We start from the raw sequence: 15,856 nt of genomic DNA on the forward strand, positions 1-15,856 counted from the left end.
AAAAAAAAAAAAAAAAAAAAAACAGGAGCAAACAAAAGATGGAAGTTTAATTTTCTATGGTGGGCATACAAGGAAACGAGAATCAGTTACATGTGGCATGATGTACTTTATATGTTCTCCCTATGAGAAAAGTGGGGAAAAAAACAAAACCAAAAAGAAAGAACACAATTCCAAATCAATTTCAACTAAAATTCACAGAAGATCAGTCCGAATGTTGGTTTCAAGTGCAATGTAACATAATGACTAACCATCTGCACTAAACCAGCTTTTCCCATTTGCATCAAAGTGTGTGCAAATTTTAGATCAAAACTAGCATTCTGTACTTGGCTTCTTGGATTCTCAACAAAAATCTGAGCGATGCACAGCAATATTTTCGTAGTCAGATTTCAGGAATCCTTGGAAGCATTCTGAGACTTCTGTAGCAAAAAGGGTGGAAGAAATGATGGTATGATGAATGCCAAACCCAAACACAGCAATACCAAGACTACAACCCACCAAGCTTTGTATGGAATCCCCATTAATAGCTCATCACAAACTGTCATCGAACATGAATCTTATTAGTAAATAAGACAGGGAACTGTTTGATGCACAGAAAGAATGCCTGTTTGATGCAAAGAAAGAAAGTCTTATAAAGGAAATTTAAAGTTTCATAGTCATTTTTCTCTTAATTTTTTAAACTGAAATCTTTCTATGTTTCCTCTCTTTTCCCTTAGTAGAAAGCAATAATCAAGTGTGGAAGAGAATAAAAATCTAGCACTACCTATATTGAAAAGGATGAACTGCCTCTCCGATACGTTCCTCATTGCAACTACCCCTTCAGGCTCCACATTTACTAAGACATACATTCCACCCTGCAGAGAGAGACCTCCACAAGTTTAAACCCATCTTCTTCTAACAGAAAAGTAATGCATTCGAGGTTTCAATGACCGGTAACCAACCTGATTGCTCAAGTCCAGACTCTCTGTCTTGAAAATCAGCTTCTCCGTATTGAGCAATCTTCTGTTCAAATTCAACGACAAGTCCAACTCGCCTCTCTTCAGTTGCAAGGAAAAGCGAGCAGGTATCTGTTGAATTAACATTAGCACACCAGTTGAACATATCATAAACAAAATGCCAAAAGTGGGAAGGGGGAAAATGAAATAGCGGGAAATACATACCGAAGCCGGGTACGATATCTTCACTTCATACCATGTATGAGGTTTAAGTCCTTGTAGCCGGTAAAGGCGTGAACCGGTCTGTAAAGGTAGTGTTTCCCTCCACAGTTCCTCACCAACATTCAAAACCTTGTTTTGGATCCTGTACAAAGTAGTGAAACTTTTCGTGAGATCAATGAGGAGGCCATAGAGATTGCTTTTGGGGAGCAAGTCATAAAGATTGTTATTGTTGAGCAATTGAATAAGATATACTTAACGCATTCACAAGGACGAAAGCCGGAATACTTGTGATAAATGTGGTGAAGAAAATGTAGAATACAGCGAGCAGATTGAGACGCATTGTAGATAAATGGGACAGCCTGCCTGCTTCAAATTCTTGATTCTAGTAGCGAACTTCGGTACATTGATTCTCATAAGTAGATGAGGCTTCTGTTATCCATGGATTCAAAAAGAGCACAATAAAGTTACAGAATTAAGGCAATGGATCTTGTTTATCAGGCATTGAACTATTCGTTTGAAGATATTTGGCAAAGTTTATATTTCTTTTCCCTTTTATATTGTTTCTTCTTATGGTTTTAGTTGAAGCAATTCGTCAAACAGCTTGTGAGTAATAATAAATTTAACCATTTCAAGATATAGAGACCGATGCTAATGGCCGCAGATTGTGTGTGTAAATCCAAAGTAATCCTAATGATAGATTCTTCTATTAACCAAGTAAAAATAAAGGAAAAAAGTAAGATCATTTATATGATCGGATATAATGCGAAACCCTACCATTACCTGATATCAGTAATCAGTGAGTTGCCTGCCTCACACAGAGAGAGTAAGATCTTTGTTAAACTCGGAACGGAAGTATAAAAGGATTGTATTTTGTAGGAAAGCTAAAGGTCGGTTACAGTTTGTTGTACTGAATATATAGAAACTGTGCTTTAGACTCTTTTCTTGAAACAAGAACGAACGACAGGTCGTTCACCGTGTAGATTCGTTTGCATTAACTTTCCCAGGCTTTCTGAGCAACCAAACAGAGCTACAGAGTAACAAGCAAACTTTTATAATAAAAAGAAAGAGTTGTTTCACAGACTGATAAATCGAGCATTTCAAATTCCGTTTCTTGTAAGCGCTGGAAGACGAAACTATTTGAGTACGGAAAACGCATACCTTCTTCAGGGAACGACGTCGTCCAGTTTTCCAATGTCTTCGGCACCCACAGTCTTGAAAGGAAATTTCCCTCGTTTAATAACAGAAAGAATTGTCCATCTTTTTACAATATTTTTCTTTTGTTTAATTAAAAAATAAAAAAAAATAAAAAGGAAGGGGAAAAGAAGACCCTAAAGCCTTATTAGTGTACAGAAAGTGGGAGCGAAGAACTAATTAGCTAAAACCCAAAACCCAAGGCGCTTAAATCTCTGCGAAGAGGTCGAGCGGGAGCGAGAGTGGAATTGGGAACAGAAGTTTAGGGCCAATTCATCAACAATGGTAAGCTGATTTTTAGGTTTACTATGCTAAATTTTTTCTCCTTTGTTTCGCCAGTTGGTTATTGGATTTTCATTGTTAATCTTTGTTTCAATTCAAATTTTTTTGTACTTCAGTTTTCAATTGCAGCTATCAATGATACGGATTCAAAAGGTCAATGGGAACCCTTAGCGCCCACAAAAGAAGCCCAGGCATGTCTTTCTCTCTCTCTCTCTCTCTTTTATTTTTATTTTTTGGTATTGCATGGTTATTTTTTCTTTTCTTAGAGAAGCCATATAATTGCCTAGAGAGCACCTTTAATCTTTGTAGTTGTGTAGAAGAATTAGACTGAACTTTTCATAAATAAATAAAAGACTGAATAGAATTATACTGAACTTGAACGTTCTTGTTGAGACTATAGAGTGGAGTTGGGACTTTTTCGACTTATAAAATTGAAGTAGGGGAAACTCAAAATTGTTTAAACGTAAATGTTTCTTAAGATACAAAACAATTTAAAAGCCGTCCTTCTTGCTCAAGTTTTATCCAATAAAGCACTTGGAGCATAACGTAGAGGGAATCATATATGGGTTTTCTGTGCACTATGCCCGGTTCAGAAGCATTACAACTTTTGCCAGTTGAAAATGTGTGTGTTCCTACAATGCATCATTTAAAAATTAATATGTCATCCTTTATTTGTTAACATCAGGAATTCCATCTTACGCAAACGTATCATGAAGGACTTCTTAAATTACAAGCTAAAGAATATGAAAAGGCTTGCGAGCTGTTAGAGTCTGTTCTGAAAGATCCTCTAACTGCAAATGCTCAGGTATTATCTTAAAGGAACATTGAAAGATGAGTTTAAACTCATTGTATAAGTCAAATGGTTGACATTGATTTTCTGCTGTAGCAGGTGGATAGTAGTGCTAGTGATGGTCATTTATTGCAACTCAGGTTCAGATATTCTCTATTGACTAAAATTTATATTTTACGTTCTCAATTATGATAGCTTTTTCTTTAATTTCTGTCTGATATTTGGTTTCTTTTATATTATTTGTCATCATTATCACAGTGTTAGTTATGTTGTTCTTTTCAATCTTTTGTGAGGGTAATTGAACTTCTGTTAAACAAATTTACGAAGCTTGTTTAGGAATTCAGTACTTGATATCTGTTAAACACACATACACACACACACACACACAAAAAACAAAACCAAAAAAAAAAAAAAAAAAAAAAAAAAAGGAAAAAGGTAATCATATAATTTCTTACCATGGTTATTGCAGATTTTTGGCACTGAAGAACCTTGCTACCGTTTTTCTTCAACGAGGGTCATTACATTATGAGAGTGCTCTACACTGTTACCTTCAAGCTGTAGAGATTGATACAAAAGATTCTGTTGTCTGGAACCAGCTGGGAACATTATCATGTTCAATGGGCTCACTGAGTATTTCACGTTGGGCTTTTGAGCAAGGCCTTTTATGCAGCCCTAATAATTGTGAGAATTTAGATACTTCTTTGAATATGTGTTTGTGAAATCTTTTCATGACTGAAAATAAAACCTGTTTCTCTGCTTGACTATGTGCAGGGAACTGTATGGAGAAATTATTGGAAGTCCTTATTGCTATTGGTGATGAGGTTGCATGTCTTTCTGTAGCAGAGTTGATTTTGAGGCATTGGCCATCACATTCTCGTGCTTTGCATGTCAAGAAAGTCATTGAAGAGTCTGAACCTATTCCATTTGCCCCTAGGGGAATAGATAAGCTGGAGCCAAAACATGTCCGGCTTAAATTCCTTGACAAGAGAAAAGCAACCGATGGGACTCTTGATGATGGCATTTCATGCAAAAAGCTGAACCAGAATATAGAGTTACACCTGGCAGAAGCTTCCTGGGCCAGTCTTGCTGATGCACTCTTGCAAGTCTTGCTTCCACTGAATGGCTGTCATGTCAAGAAGGACACAGAAAAACTATACAGATCTGGTGATGTCAGATTAATTATTCACTTACCTTCTAGTTCAGAAAATTCAGTGAGGTCCGACGAAAGGAAAGGTCTTGAAGCAACTCCAATAAATGGGAGTACCTCACTTGGTGATTCTAGCGCTGAATTAGTAAGTGGTGTTAAAGACAAAGAGACAAATGTTGTAGAAGAACAACCACAGGAGAGGAGGAGTAGTCGGCTTGAAAGGCTTAGAAATCGTAAACCGGGGAAAGAAGATCTGGACTATGTTAACGGTAAGGATCAAGCCAAGGTTGTCATTCAATGCTTAGAACCTTTTATTCCTGGTGAATCAGGAACCAAGGATATTGTTTATTCTGCTAAGTTTTCCAGTTCATGTCACGGTCAAGTTAACCAATGTGATTCTGAAGAAAGTGATGTTTCAAGATTTGTAGAGAAAACCTCAAAAAATTTTGGTGCTTATCATATGGGTCATATGCTTTTAGAAGAGGCTGCAAGTAGAGGCCTGGTATATCAGGATGCAGTTGTCAAATTCCTGGAGTTGGAGAAGGTGACAAGACACTGGGGGAAGGATAGAACTCCTGAGTGTAGTCTCTTTCTATCTGAGCTTTATTATGATCTTGGGTCTTCTAGTTCTGATGCTTCCAGAGTATCGGAATTCATGTCAGAGGCATCTTATCATCTTTGTAAGATCATTGAATCAGTAGCTCTGGTTTATCCATCTCACATGAGTTCTGTCTTGGGGGATGAAAGTAGCTCTTGGATTATGAGATTTCAAGGTACTGGAGAAATATCAGCCAATAATCCTATTTGCCAGGATATTCCTTCAGAGATTTTATCTTTGACAAATAAGAGGTCCTTCTGGATCCGATTCTTCTGGTTAAGTGGGCGATTGTCTATTTTGGATGGCAACAAGGAAAAATCCCATGAAGAACTCTGTGTTTCCCTGTCACTTTTGGAGAAGGAAAGAACAGATGATGCTCCATGTGTGGTCTGCCTCCGACACTGCAAGGTTGTTAAGGAAATAACCATTGATAGGGTTCTCCATGAAATTAACATTTTAAAGATTGATTTCTTGATGGAGAAGACTTTAAATGAGATGATTGCAAAAGAAATGTATAAGGAATGCATGACCTTGCTTTCTCCACTTCTGTTCTCTACAAAAGATGTGCACCTTGATTCATCACCTTTGCACCTTGTGGACAAGGAAGGTGAAGGAATTACTTATGTTGAACTATCAGCACTAGACATTTTAATCAAAGCATGTGAGAAGACAACCCCTGTGGATGTTGTGGTTTGTTTGAACTGCCACCGAAGGAAGCTGCAAATACTCATGGCAATAGCTGGAATTGATGAATGTCTTACTTCTCGTAAATCCATCCATCAGAATTCAGAGTCACAAACACTTTCTGCTTCTGATATTGAATCTAAAGAAAATTCAAGCAAGCGCTGGAATTCCTTGGTGTTTGAGGAAGTGAAGGCAATATCTCAATGTGTTTCACCAGTGAAAAACTTTATCGATCAATCTGTAGGTTCAGTGAGTAATTATTTTTGTACAACAGCTAGCTAGTGGTTCAACAACTGTCTCTTGTTTTCTTTACAACTATTTTCATACTTCCCTCAAATTTTCATTTGTTATATTGCAATTCTGTATGCCTGCAGGATAATAATGTTGTACGTGGAAGCTGCATTACTGGTATACAGACCTTGCTGTTGTCAGTCATGTGCAACTTTGCCAGTATATTTCTCTCTAAGAAATCTCCTGGGGTTGTAACCGATGATGGAACTGAAAGATGTTGTTTTGTTGAAGCAGCCATCACATTCTGCAAACTTCAACATCTCAACCATACTGCTTCTGTTAAAACTCAGGTGAATCATCTATCTGTTTGTCAAAATTGACCTTCTTATATGATTATTCATTTAGTTGACTATTTTGTGATGATAATAATACTCATAAATTAATAAAGTCTATTATTATTATTGTTGTTGTTGTTGTTATTCACTCTGTCTTCTTCTTCTTCTTCTTCTTCTTTTTTTTTTTTTTTTTTTTTTTTTGTGTGTTTTTTCCTGACTTCACATTGTAGGTTGACTTAATTGTTGCTATGCATGATTTGCTTGCTGAGTACGGGCTCTGCTGTGCGGGTGAGGGTGGTGAAGGGGAAGAAGGAACATTTCTCAAATTTGCAATTAAACATCTATTTGCATTGGATACTAAAATTAAATCTAACTCTAACTCGTTACACAAGGAAGCAACTGAATGCAATGAGTTGCCTTGCCTGAATAGTCATAATAAGATGCCTCTGAATGAAACAAAATTGGATTCGACAGATGTGGAAATGGGTCAGGCTGGAAAGGATGAATACAGTGCCTTGGAGAATGATGTCCTTGGAGGGGTACCCTCTGCAAGTGTTTCATCTAATCAAGCCCTAGATAAAGAAAGTGTGGAACTAGAAGGTAGAAAGCTGGACAGTAACGAGTTGTGTCCCAAATTTAAGACAGGGGAAAAAGAAAATGATCAATTGCTTGAAGGTGGAAGCGAACTTGCTGAAGATGAAAGGGAGGAACTTGAGTTGAAAATTGATGGTGCCTTGGATCAGTGCTTTTTCTGCTTATATGGTCTAAATATCAGGTCTGACTCGTCCTATGAAGATGATCTAGCTACTCACAGAAATACAAGCCGAGGAGATTATCAGACCAAGGAGCAATGTTCAGATGTTTTTCAATATATACTTCCCTGTGCAAAGGCTTCTTCTGTGAGTCTCTTTCTCTGTGTGTCTGCATACATGTGTGCTTTTGTGTTGTTTCTCTTTTGTATGAGTTCTGCCTACTTTAAAGAAGGTATCGCAACGTATTCAAGTTATAAGATACTATAGCATCCATAACTGTAGAATCATGACCTTTATTTAGCTGCTTATCCATAACTGTAGAATCATGACCTTTATTTAGCTGCTTTTATGTGTATGTTGTAGAGAACTGGATTGGTTAAACTTCGTAGAGTACTAAGAGCCATACGTAAACATTTTCCACAACCACCAGAAGATATTTTGGCTGGAAATGCAATAGATAAGTTCTTAGATGATCCTGATTTATGTGAAGATAAACTCTCAGAGGAGGCCGGGTCTGATGGGTTTCTTGAAACCATAACGAAGATGTTAATTCCTGATGTGGGAAGCTTAAAACAGCAGAAGCCATCTTCAGTTGGAAGGTTTACATGGATATAATGTTTCATTTATCTTCCCCAATTAATTCTTTAACTCATGAAATTCAACATCTTTAAAATGAGTAATCTTTATGTGTAATTGCAGCTCCAAGCCATATCTAGAGGTTTACAGTAACTTGTATTATTTCCTTGCCCTGTCTGAGGAGATGAGTGCAACAGATAAATGGCCGGGTTTTGTGCTCACCAAGGAAGGGGAAGAATTTGTACAACATAATGCTAACCTCTTCAAATATGATTTACTGTACAATCCTCTAAGATTTGAAAGTTGGCAGCGACTTGGAAATATATATGATGAGGTAAAATTTATTGTTGTTTGTCATTTTCAGTTTGTGAAAGTTGCAAAAAAAAAAAAAAACATGCTATTTTATGTCTTTCAAATATTTGTGGCATAAGTTTAATTTCTTGGAAATCTTATATGATATAATGGAAACAGGAGGTAGACTTGTTGCTAAATGATGGCAGCAAGCACATCAATGTTGCAGGATGGAGGAAGAATGCTACTTTACCTCAGAGAGTTGAGACAAGTCGAAGGAGGAGCAGGCGTTGTCTATTGATGAGTCTGGCTTTGGCAAAGACATCAGCTCAGCAGGTTGCCCTATGTCTTTATTTGTTATTGTATTTACAACAGCCGCAGGATTTTTTTTCTTATTTTTCTTTCTCAGATCATTATGATAGCTTTTTCATGTAGCCATCTTGGTCTAACAAATTTCAGCATTCTGCTCTATGTTTGCTCGAGTTTGAAAAATGATATAGTTTGCAGTCGTTTGGATTCTTGAAATGGTTTCTTATCTTTTTTTAATTTCTTTTTACATATCTCGTATCAAACAGTTAAAAGATTGCATAATGATGATTTCATGCTAACCATCCAAGTGGGGACCATCTGCTGGTGGATCCTGCAGTAATAAATACTTACCATGTGTCCAGTAGGTTAGTTGGATACATGCAACTGAAGACATAGGTATAAGTTTATTCTGTATCATTTAATGCTTATTCATATGTTATTAATCAATATGATGAACATTTATGTGGCTCAGTGTGAGATACATGAGTTGTTGGCGCTGGTATACTACGATAGCCTTCAGAATGTGGTGCCATTTTATGATCAGCGATCTGTTCTGCCCTTGAAAGATGCAGCATGGACAATGTTTTGTGAAAACTCAATGAGACATTTTAAGAAGGCATTTGAGCACAAGTAAGTTTGATTTTAGTTTTTTCAGTTCTTTGGTTATTCTTGTACTTGTGTCGTTACCTTGTCTAAGTTGTCATCCAGGCTTTATCATGCTATTAAAACTCCTCTTTATTACCTTCCAAACCCTCTTCATGCATGAAGTCAAATTGTAATTTCTCTGTCCTCCTCTTTTAACAGACAAGATTGGTCCCACGCTTACTATATTGGGAAACTTAGTGAGAAGCTTAGATTCGCTTATGAGACATCATTGTCATATTATGATCAAGCTATAGCTTTGAATCCATCAGCTGTGGATCCTGTGTACAGAATGCATGCTTCACGCTTGAAGTTACTTCGTACTTGTGGAAAACAGAATCTAGAGGCTTTAAAGGTTTTTTTTTTTTTTTTTTTTTTGTTTTTTTGTTTTTTTGGTGTCATGCTTCATGATTGGAAATTCTCTCTCTGTGGGTCATTCTTGTAACATATAATTGCAACATCCTAAAATGGTTCTATTTTATTTGGTAAGTGTGCCATGGGTATACCGGTTTCTTACTCTTTGCTTTTTCTTGATTATATCTTTGGTTATTCCAGGTTCTTTCAGCATATGCCTTCAGCCAATCAAAGAAAGATGCTATGGTGAGTATCTTAGATAAATTGGATGCTGAGAATTCCCTTTCCCAGATAGATATTAATGAAAAATGCATGCAAGCAAGTTCTGCTGAGACAGAACACGAGGAATCACTTAAATTGGAAGTGTGGCACATGCTTTACAGTGATTGTCTTTCTGCTCTTGAGACTTGTGTTGAAGGGGATCTCAAGCATTTTCATAAAGCTAGATATATGCTGGCTCAAGGTCTATATAATAGGGGTGAGAGCGGTGACTTAGAGAGGGCAAAGGATGAACTCTCATTTTGCTTCAAATCATCTCGCTCATCTTTTACAATAAATATGTGGGAGATTGATAGCATGGTCAAAAAAGGAAGGTATAATTTTGATCTCATAGTTAAGTTTTATTTTAACCAAGAAGGGGTTGAGATATTTTCTGTTCTCTCAGTACACAATTCTCCAAAATAGTCCAAGAGCACCTTTTCTATTCAGGCTACTAAGTAGCTTTTAGATTGTTATACCATATGAAACTAATATACAGTGCTTCTATGCATCAGGCGCAAAACTCCTGGTTTGTCGGGGTGCAAAAGGTTTCTTGAAGTTAACTTACCTGAAAGTTCTCGAAAATTTATTACTTGCATTCGTAAGTATCTTTTGTTCTATTTGAAATTGTTGGAGGAGGCTGGAGACATCTGCACTCTTGAACGTGCATATATTTCTCTTCGGGCAGATAAGAGGGTAACAGTTTATCTCTTATGATTGCTTAAATAGCATTTATGGAAGTTCTTGATTGAATAACCTATAGCATAAGCAATTTACATGAATTTTAGAAGTAGAGAGATGACTTCGTTTTGCCCATACATGCATATTATGCTTCTTCGAATTCACCCAATCCATACTTAATTTAGCCATATGTTTTGCTCAGTGCCAACTGATTTTGCTTTGATGTATGCAGTTCTCACTATGCATTGAAGATCTTGTTCCAGTAGCACTCGGGAGGCATGTGAAGGCCCTCATTACATCCATGCATCAAGCTGAGAGTCTTGGATGTGGTGCAACAGGCAATTATGAGCACATATTGGAGAAAATGTTTGCTTTGTTCATTGAACAGGGGAACTTGTGGCCAGAAATATGTGGCTTACCTGAGATAAAGGGACCAGAAACATCAGACAGCAACTTATATGGGTAATATACAATGAACAAATACACTAATTTCATTGTCATTGAATTTTGAACTTGTGGCCAGAAATATGTGGGTTACACATTCCTGCAATTGTTGCAGATATCTCCATGGGCATATTGTAACATTGGAGAAAAATGGAAAACTGGAGACTCTTGAAGCGATAAATGAGAAAATTCGGAAACGTTATAAGAATCCAAAATTGTCAAATAGTAACTGTGCAAAAGTCTGCAGGCATGCTTCAGTTGCTTGGTGTCGCTCTCTTATAATTAGCTTGGCGGAGATCACTCCGTCACTGCTTAAATTCACTGGTGAAATTCAAGTACTCAATCAAGTAGATGGTGGCTTTGAATATAGCCAGTTGCTTTGTGTTAATTTTCAAACAGATGAATTATGGAGTTCAACATTCGAGGATCCAGCACAGTGGAAAAATCTTGAAAAAAGATGGGGCCCAATATTGTCAAAATTAAGATACATAGTGATTAAGAAAGCTTCAGACGAAAATTTGGAGACTGCCAATTCTCTGCTTAAATCTTCTTATAATTTTTATCGAGAGTGTTCTTGTGTAATGCCGCCATCTGGTGTCAACCTTTATTTGGTTCCATCTCATTTAGCAATGGAAACACAAATCCAGCCAAATATGAATGGTGTTGAAATCCTGGATCTTAGCATTCCAAGGAAGCTTATGTTGTGGGCCTACACTCTATTGCACGGCCGCTATGCAAACATTTCAGTTGTTGTAAAACAGTGTGAAGAAAGTGCAAAGGTATGGAAACCAGCTTGCCCTGCTACGGTGTTTTATAAAAATGCATTTTGTTAAAAGGTTTTGATCCAAAAGTTAATGTATCTTATCCCTCCTTTGGGGGTAATTAAGAGAAGCACAGGTCCTTTTAACCGTTAATCCAATAAGAAATCAATGTCACAATACTTTATATCTTAAATATGCGGTTACAATAACAAACATGAACATGAATTTTCTTCTTATTTTATTTATTTATAATCTATTGTCCAATTAAAAACAAGAAAGGATTTGGTCGTGTTTTGCAGTCAAAAGTGAAAAAAGGAGCTGCTGTGTTATCATCCACTCCTCCAAATGCAAGCACACCCAACACCACACCTACTCAAACAGGTTATTTATCCTCTCTTTTTCCTCTTTTCTTAAACCATTTGGTGACAGCATGTAGAGACCCAGGCTAAAATGTTCATGAATTTAGATAAACTATAGGACTTTTCTGCTTTCTTCTTTTAGAATACTTAAATGCACTTTCGACAAACTGTTGGGTGTTGGGTGGGTTTCACGTGTCAAGTTTCTAGGCTTTAATTAGAAAAAGCCAAGTAGTGATGGTTGTAGGAATGGTTAATGGCTTTTAGGTGTTGGTAGTGGTGGTGGAAAAGATGGATCTGGTCATGGGGGAGGCAGTAGTGATGTGGAATCTTCTCCTGTAACCCCTCCAAAAATCTCCACGTCATTTCCTGAGAACAATGCCAATGCCACGTATTGTGCAACTCCACTACCTTCTCCGGCTGAGAGTCAGAAGGATTTATCAGCCTCTCCGAAGCTGCACCGTTGTAACAACACTGTTTCAGAGAGAAGCAGTGCTACTGCTATCATACCTCTGGCCCATGAAGAAGGAGATCAGGACAAAGCTTGATTATCTCTGCATTGAACTGATTGTTTGTTGTATAGATTGTTGTAAAATTGTTGAAAAAGCACGCCTTCTTAGAATGTTGTAACAACTGTGTGACATTGCCTTTCTCTTCGAGGAAAGAAAATATAGCAGGAAGGGTTGGCCAAGTTTTTGGATTTATTTAGTTAAATGATCGATCTAATTCCGTTGCTCAAAATTTTGTCGTTTTGTACAGATTTGATATATAGATTTGGAGATGATTTCAGAGATCTCTTGTTATTATAACCTATTTTAATGAAAGGAGAAGCAAAATAATAATGCCAGTATGTAATGCGAATGGCAAGTAGCACGACAAAGTTGTAAACATAATTCATATGATTGAAGTTATTATACTTTACAAATAAAATTATCTGGCATCAGTTTATATTCAAACATTATTAAGTAAAACTTTTTGGCAAATGTGGATACTATTTTTTTTTTTTTTTTTTTAAAGTAAAATGTTATGGCTGGAGCTCTGTGGAGAGAACATTTAAGTGGGCCTACTTGACCTGATACTGGTCCAGGTAGACTACTCAACCCAACCTTGTAGAGTCCAAAATTATGTTTGGGTTTGCAATCAGGCCTATCTTGGCGGAAGTGGAGAAAAGCTCTGCCCAGAAAGTAGTTCTTCGTGGGCTTGGATTTGGCGGGTTGCATGGCATAGGATAAGACAATAACAGAGTCAGTCAGGGCTGAAGTTCCCCAGTAGCCATTGTCTCGCACGCAAAATGGGAGGCAGAGCTCTGATTTTGGTGAAAGGACTTCCATTGCCAAAGCACCATATATTCACCGACTTTAGCTGCAATTCAAGCTCCGCAAAACTTCTTCGTCTTCGTCGTAACAACAACAGCTGGGGTCGACGAAATTTCTCAACATGGGCAACAAATGGTTCTTCTCTTGAACCTCCGGATGTGCCTCGTTTGGCTGAGACAGCTCGAATTTCCCTCGCCCCTCATGAGGTATCATCTTCCAAATCTTTTTAAATTTTGGTTTTATTTTCGTAGATTTATATATATTTATGCTCCTTCAGTCCTTCCTTTCTGGCCTTGAGTTGTAACATTCCCTATCTTTTTCGAATTTGCATCAGGTAGAAGAATTCGCTCCTAAAATTCGACAAGTGATAGATTGGTATGGCTCTTTCTCCTCTCTCGCTAAGTCTCATGGGCTTTTTTTTTTTTTTTAAAGGATTTTTTGATATGATAATGACACTGGTACTTATAGAATGGGATTGGTTGGTTGCAGGTTCGGACAGCTTCAAGCTGTTGATCTTCAAAGCGTTGAACCGGCAATTAGAGCAGGTGCTTGAAAAAATATTTTCCCAATTAACTGACTACATTTCTCTTTGGCTTTGCAAAATAAACAAGGAGATAATGGAATTGAGACTATGTGTTTGCTCCACTTGGTTTTCAAACCGTCCTTAAATTTTAATTGAGAAAGTAGTTACATTGTGTAAATAAAAGAAAACTGGTGTCTGATGGCATGATTGGCAACTTTGTATATCCTAAAATGCATTTTTTTTTTTTTTTTTTTTTTTTTGTGCTTACTACAAAATTTCTCTTATTGCCATTACCTATAGATACCCAAGGTGACAACTTTCGTGATGATGTTCCAGAAACATTTGAGAATAGGTGAGATGGTCTTTCTATGAGCTTGGAATTTAATCTTAATGTGAAAATTTGTTCCTATATGTGATCAAATGTCTGACTTTTTTCTCAACAGAGAGGCTATTATTGCTGCAGTTCCAAACTATGAAGAGCCATATGTTAAAGTTCCTAAAATCCTGAACAAGGAATAACGCTTTTTTGGTAATTGATATATTCTCTCTAAATCGGTTGGTCTGGGATTCGTTAATTTTAAGAATCTTCCCTCGTTCAATCTTTTGTTTGACATTTAAACTTTTGTGATAAATTCATATACATGAGCTTGGGCTTCCTGATGCCTCGCAAGAGAGTGTAGATTGACGATGAAATTGTGTTCCTGATGTCCCTCACAAGTTTCATTGCTTTCTTAATGACATTGTTACATATTACAGCACCTTTGCCTTTCTGTTGCTTAACAGCGCAAAAACTGTATTGTTCTTTAATTATATTTTGACAATGGAAATGTTAAGAAGTGCAATGTCTTTGTTGAAGTGCAATGTCTTTGTTCGATTTGACAATGATGATCATATCCTTGATAGAATAAATATTGGGTATGTGGGTTCTGTTATTAATCTATGTGAACGGAAGTTCAATCTAATTTGAGTTTGAGGACATCTATTTGCATTCATCAGAAATCCAAGAAAAGACGGACCCATCTCTATTTTTCTGTTTATATCTGCTAAGTTTTCCACTCTGATGAATTTTAGTTCTTGCTGGGTTCTGCTAGGATGAGTGCCAACCATTCACATTTTACTCTGCAATTCCAATTTTGGAGTCCTTGTCCCTTGTCCTCCTGATGTTCCGCAATTGAATTTTGAGGTTAGTGTTTGTTGGTATCGATAAATGTTTGGAGTTTTGTTGATTTAGTTTGTGCTTGGGCCGTTTTCCTTTTCCAACTCTTCTCAGCCAAAATACCAAGTTCCTGGCTCCTGGCACAAATAGTTAAACACGCTCAGCCAGCTCACGAGTCTAACTGCAACTTAGCTGGTCACCATAGCATTTTAATTCTTTTTTTCTTTTTTCTTTTTTTCTTTTTTTCTTTTAATGAATTTTTTTTAATTCTATTATTTGTGAATGCTGACACGACAATTACTAATTTATATATTTACTTTTTTGTGGTCTTTGTAAAATTAAAGATCTTTATGGTTTGATGAACTATTAGAGATGGCCGATTAAATTATTATCATCAAAACAAACTAACATGTCATGAGGGCAGACGAGTTTTACCAATAAAGTTCAAAAATCAACTTCTTTTTTTCCAAGTCAATCTTGTTAAATCGATTTAATTATTATGTCAGTTTTTTTCGTGTTTTTCCCTTTCTCTGACCTCATCTTAATAACGTGTTTGCTTGGAACAGGTGATTTCGTTCGACTAATACTAATCTGTTGGGTTTTATTTAGAAATTCAAATTTTAGAGGGAAAAAAATTAAAGATATTAATATTTAACATTTTCATAAAGAGGTTTCTGGAATTTATTTGACATAGATTAATTATGAACGGGATTTAAACGGACGACGGTTACCATTGGTTCACAATTTTACTAATATAAATGCTTATAATATTATATACATCGTATTATACGTTTTTCATATTACCATAACATTATTGTTATATATAGAGGTAAAATCTTCTCCTTGGTGCTACCTTTTAAATGTGGCATTAATGGAACCTGAGTATTTCTTTATTTTCGCTCAATCCTCGTCTAAACTGGATCATTCTATTGTACTCGCTCACTCAGTGAAAATCATCCATTGAATCATCTAATGCAACAATTAATGATGGATTAAAAAAATACCAGGATAGGATCAATCATTTT

At 36.6% G+C, this 15,856-nt stretch overlaps 3 protein-coding genes across 5 annotated transcripts; 2 read left to right on the forward strand and 1 right to left on the reverse strand.

The window, feature by feature from the left end:
- Positions 1 to 24: 24 nt before the first annotated feature.
- Positions 25 to 2,075, reverse strand: LOC107420923 (uncharacterized). Its single transcript, XM_025074600.2, has 6 exons — positions 1,935 to 2,075; positions 1,412 to 1,583; positions 1,158 to 1,296; positions 939 to 1,064; positions 761 to 851; positions 25 to 535 (listed from the first exon to the last, which is right to left on the reverse strand). Exons 2-6 carry the CDS (start codon positions 1,492 to 1,494, stop codon positions 387 to 389), a joined length of 588 nt encoding a protein of 195 aa, XP_024930368.1. The 5' UTR covers positions 1,495 to 1,583; positions 1,935 to 2,075; the 3' UTR covers positions 25 to 386.
- Positions 2,076 to 2,490: 415 nt separating this feature from the next.
- Positions 2,491 to 12,627, forward strand: LOC107420922 (calcineurin-binding protein 1). 3 transcript variants are annotated; one of them, XM_016029994.4, is made up of 19 exons: positions 2,491 to 2,630; positions 2,744 to 2,818; positions 3,313 to 3,432; positions 3,514 to 3,557; positions 3,887 to 4,098; positions 4,189 to 6,095; positions 6,221 to 6,427; positions 6,643 to 7,311; positions 7,528 to 7,763; positions 7,864 to 8,074; positions 8,212 to 8,367; positions 8,813 to 8,970; positions 9,145 to 9,337; positions 9,538 to 9,929; positions 10,110 to 10,290; positions 10,508 to 10,737; positions 10,835 to 11,498; positions 11,780 to 11,861; positions 12,104 to 12,627. In XM_016029994.4, exons 1-19 carry the CDS (start codon positions 2,628 to 2,630, stop codon positions 12,382 to 12,384), a joined length of 6,021 nt encoding a protein of 2,006 aa, XP_015885480.1. In that variant the 5' UTR covers positions 2,491 to 2,627; the 3' UTR covers positions 12,385 to 12,627. The 3 variants fall into 3 exon arrangements, with proteins under 3 accessions (XP_015885480.1, XP_024930367.2, XP_024930366.2); XM_025074599.3 differs by having other exon boundaries at positions 4,189 to 6,086; XM_025074598.3 differs by having other exon boundaries at positions 3,517 to 3,557.
- A 436-nt stretch (positions 12,628 to 13,063) lies between these two features.
- On the forward strand, positions 13,064 to 14,530 carry LOC107420919 (glutamyl-tRNA(Gln) amidotransferase subunit C, chloroplastic/mitochondrial). Its single transcript, XM_016029987.4, has 5 exons — positions 13,064 to 13,358; positions 13,487 to 13,527; positions 13,642 to 13,697; positions 13,976 to 14,027; positions 14,119 to 14,530. Exons 1-5 carry the CDS (start codon positions 13,128 to 13,130, stop codon positions 14,192 to 14,194), a joined length of 456 nt encoding a protein of 151 aa, XP_015885473.1. The 5' UTR covers positions 13,064 to 13,127; the 3' UTR covers positions 14,195 to 14,530.
- The last annotated feature ends 1,326 nt before the right edge of the window (positions 14,531 to 15,856 follow it).

This window comes from Ziziphus jujuba, chromosome 5 (genome assembly GCF_031755915.1).
Source record: "Ziziphus jujuba cultivar Dongzao chromosome 5, ASM3175591v1".
Lineage (NCBI taxonomy): Eukaryota > Viridiplantae > Streptophyta > Magnoliopsida > Rosales > Rhamnaceae > Ziziphus > Ziziphus jujuba.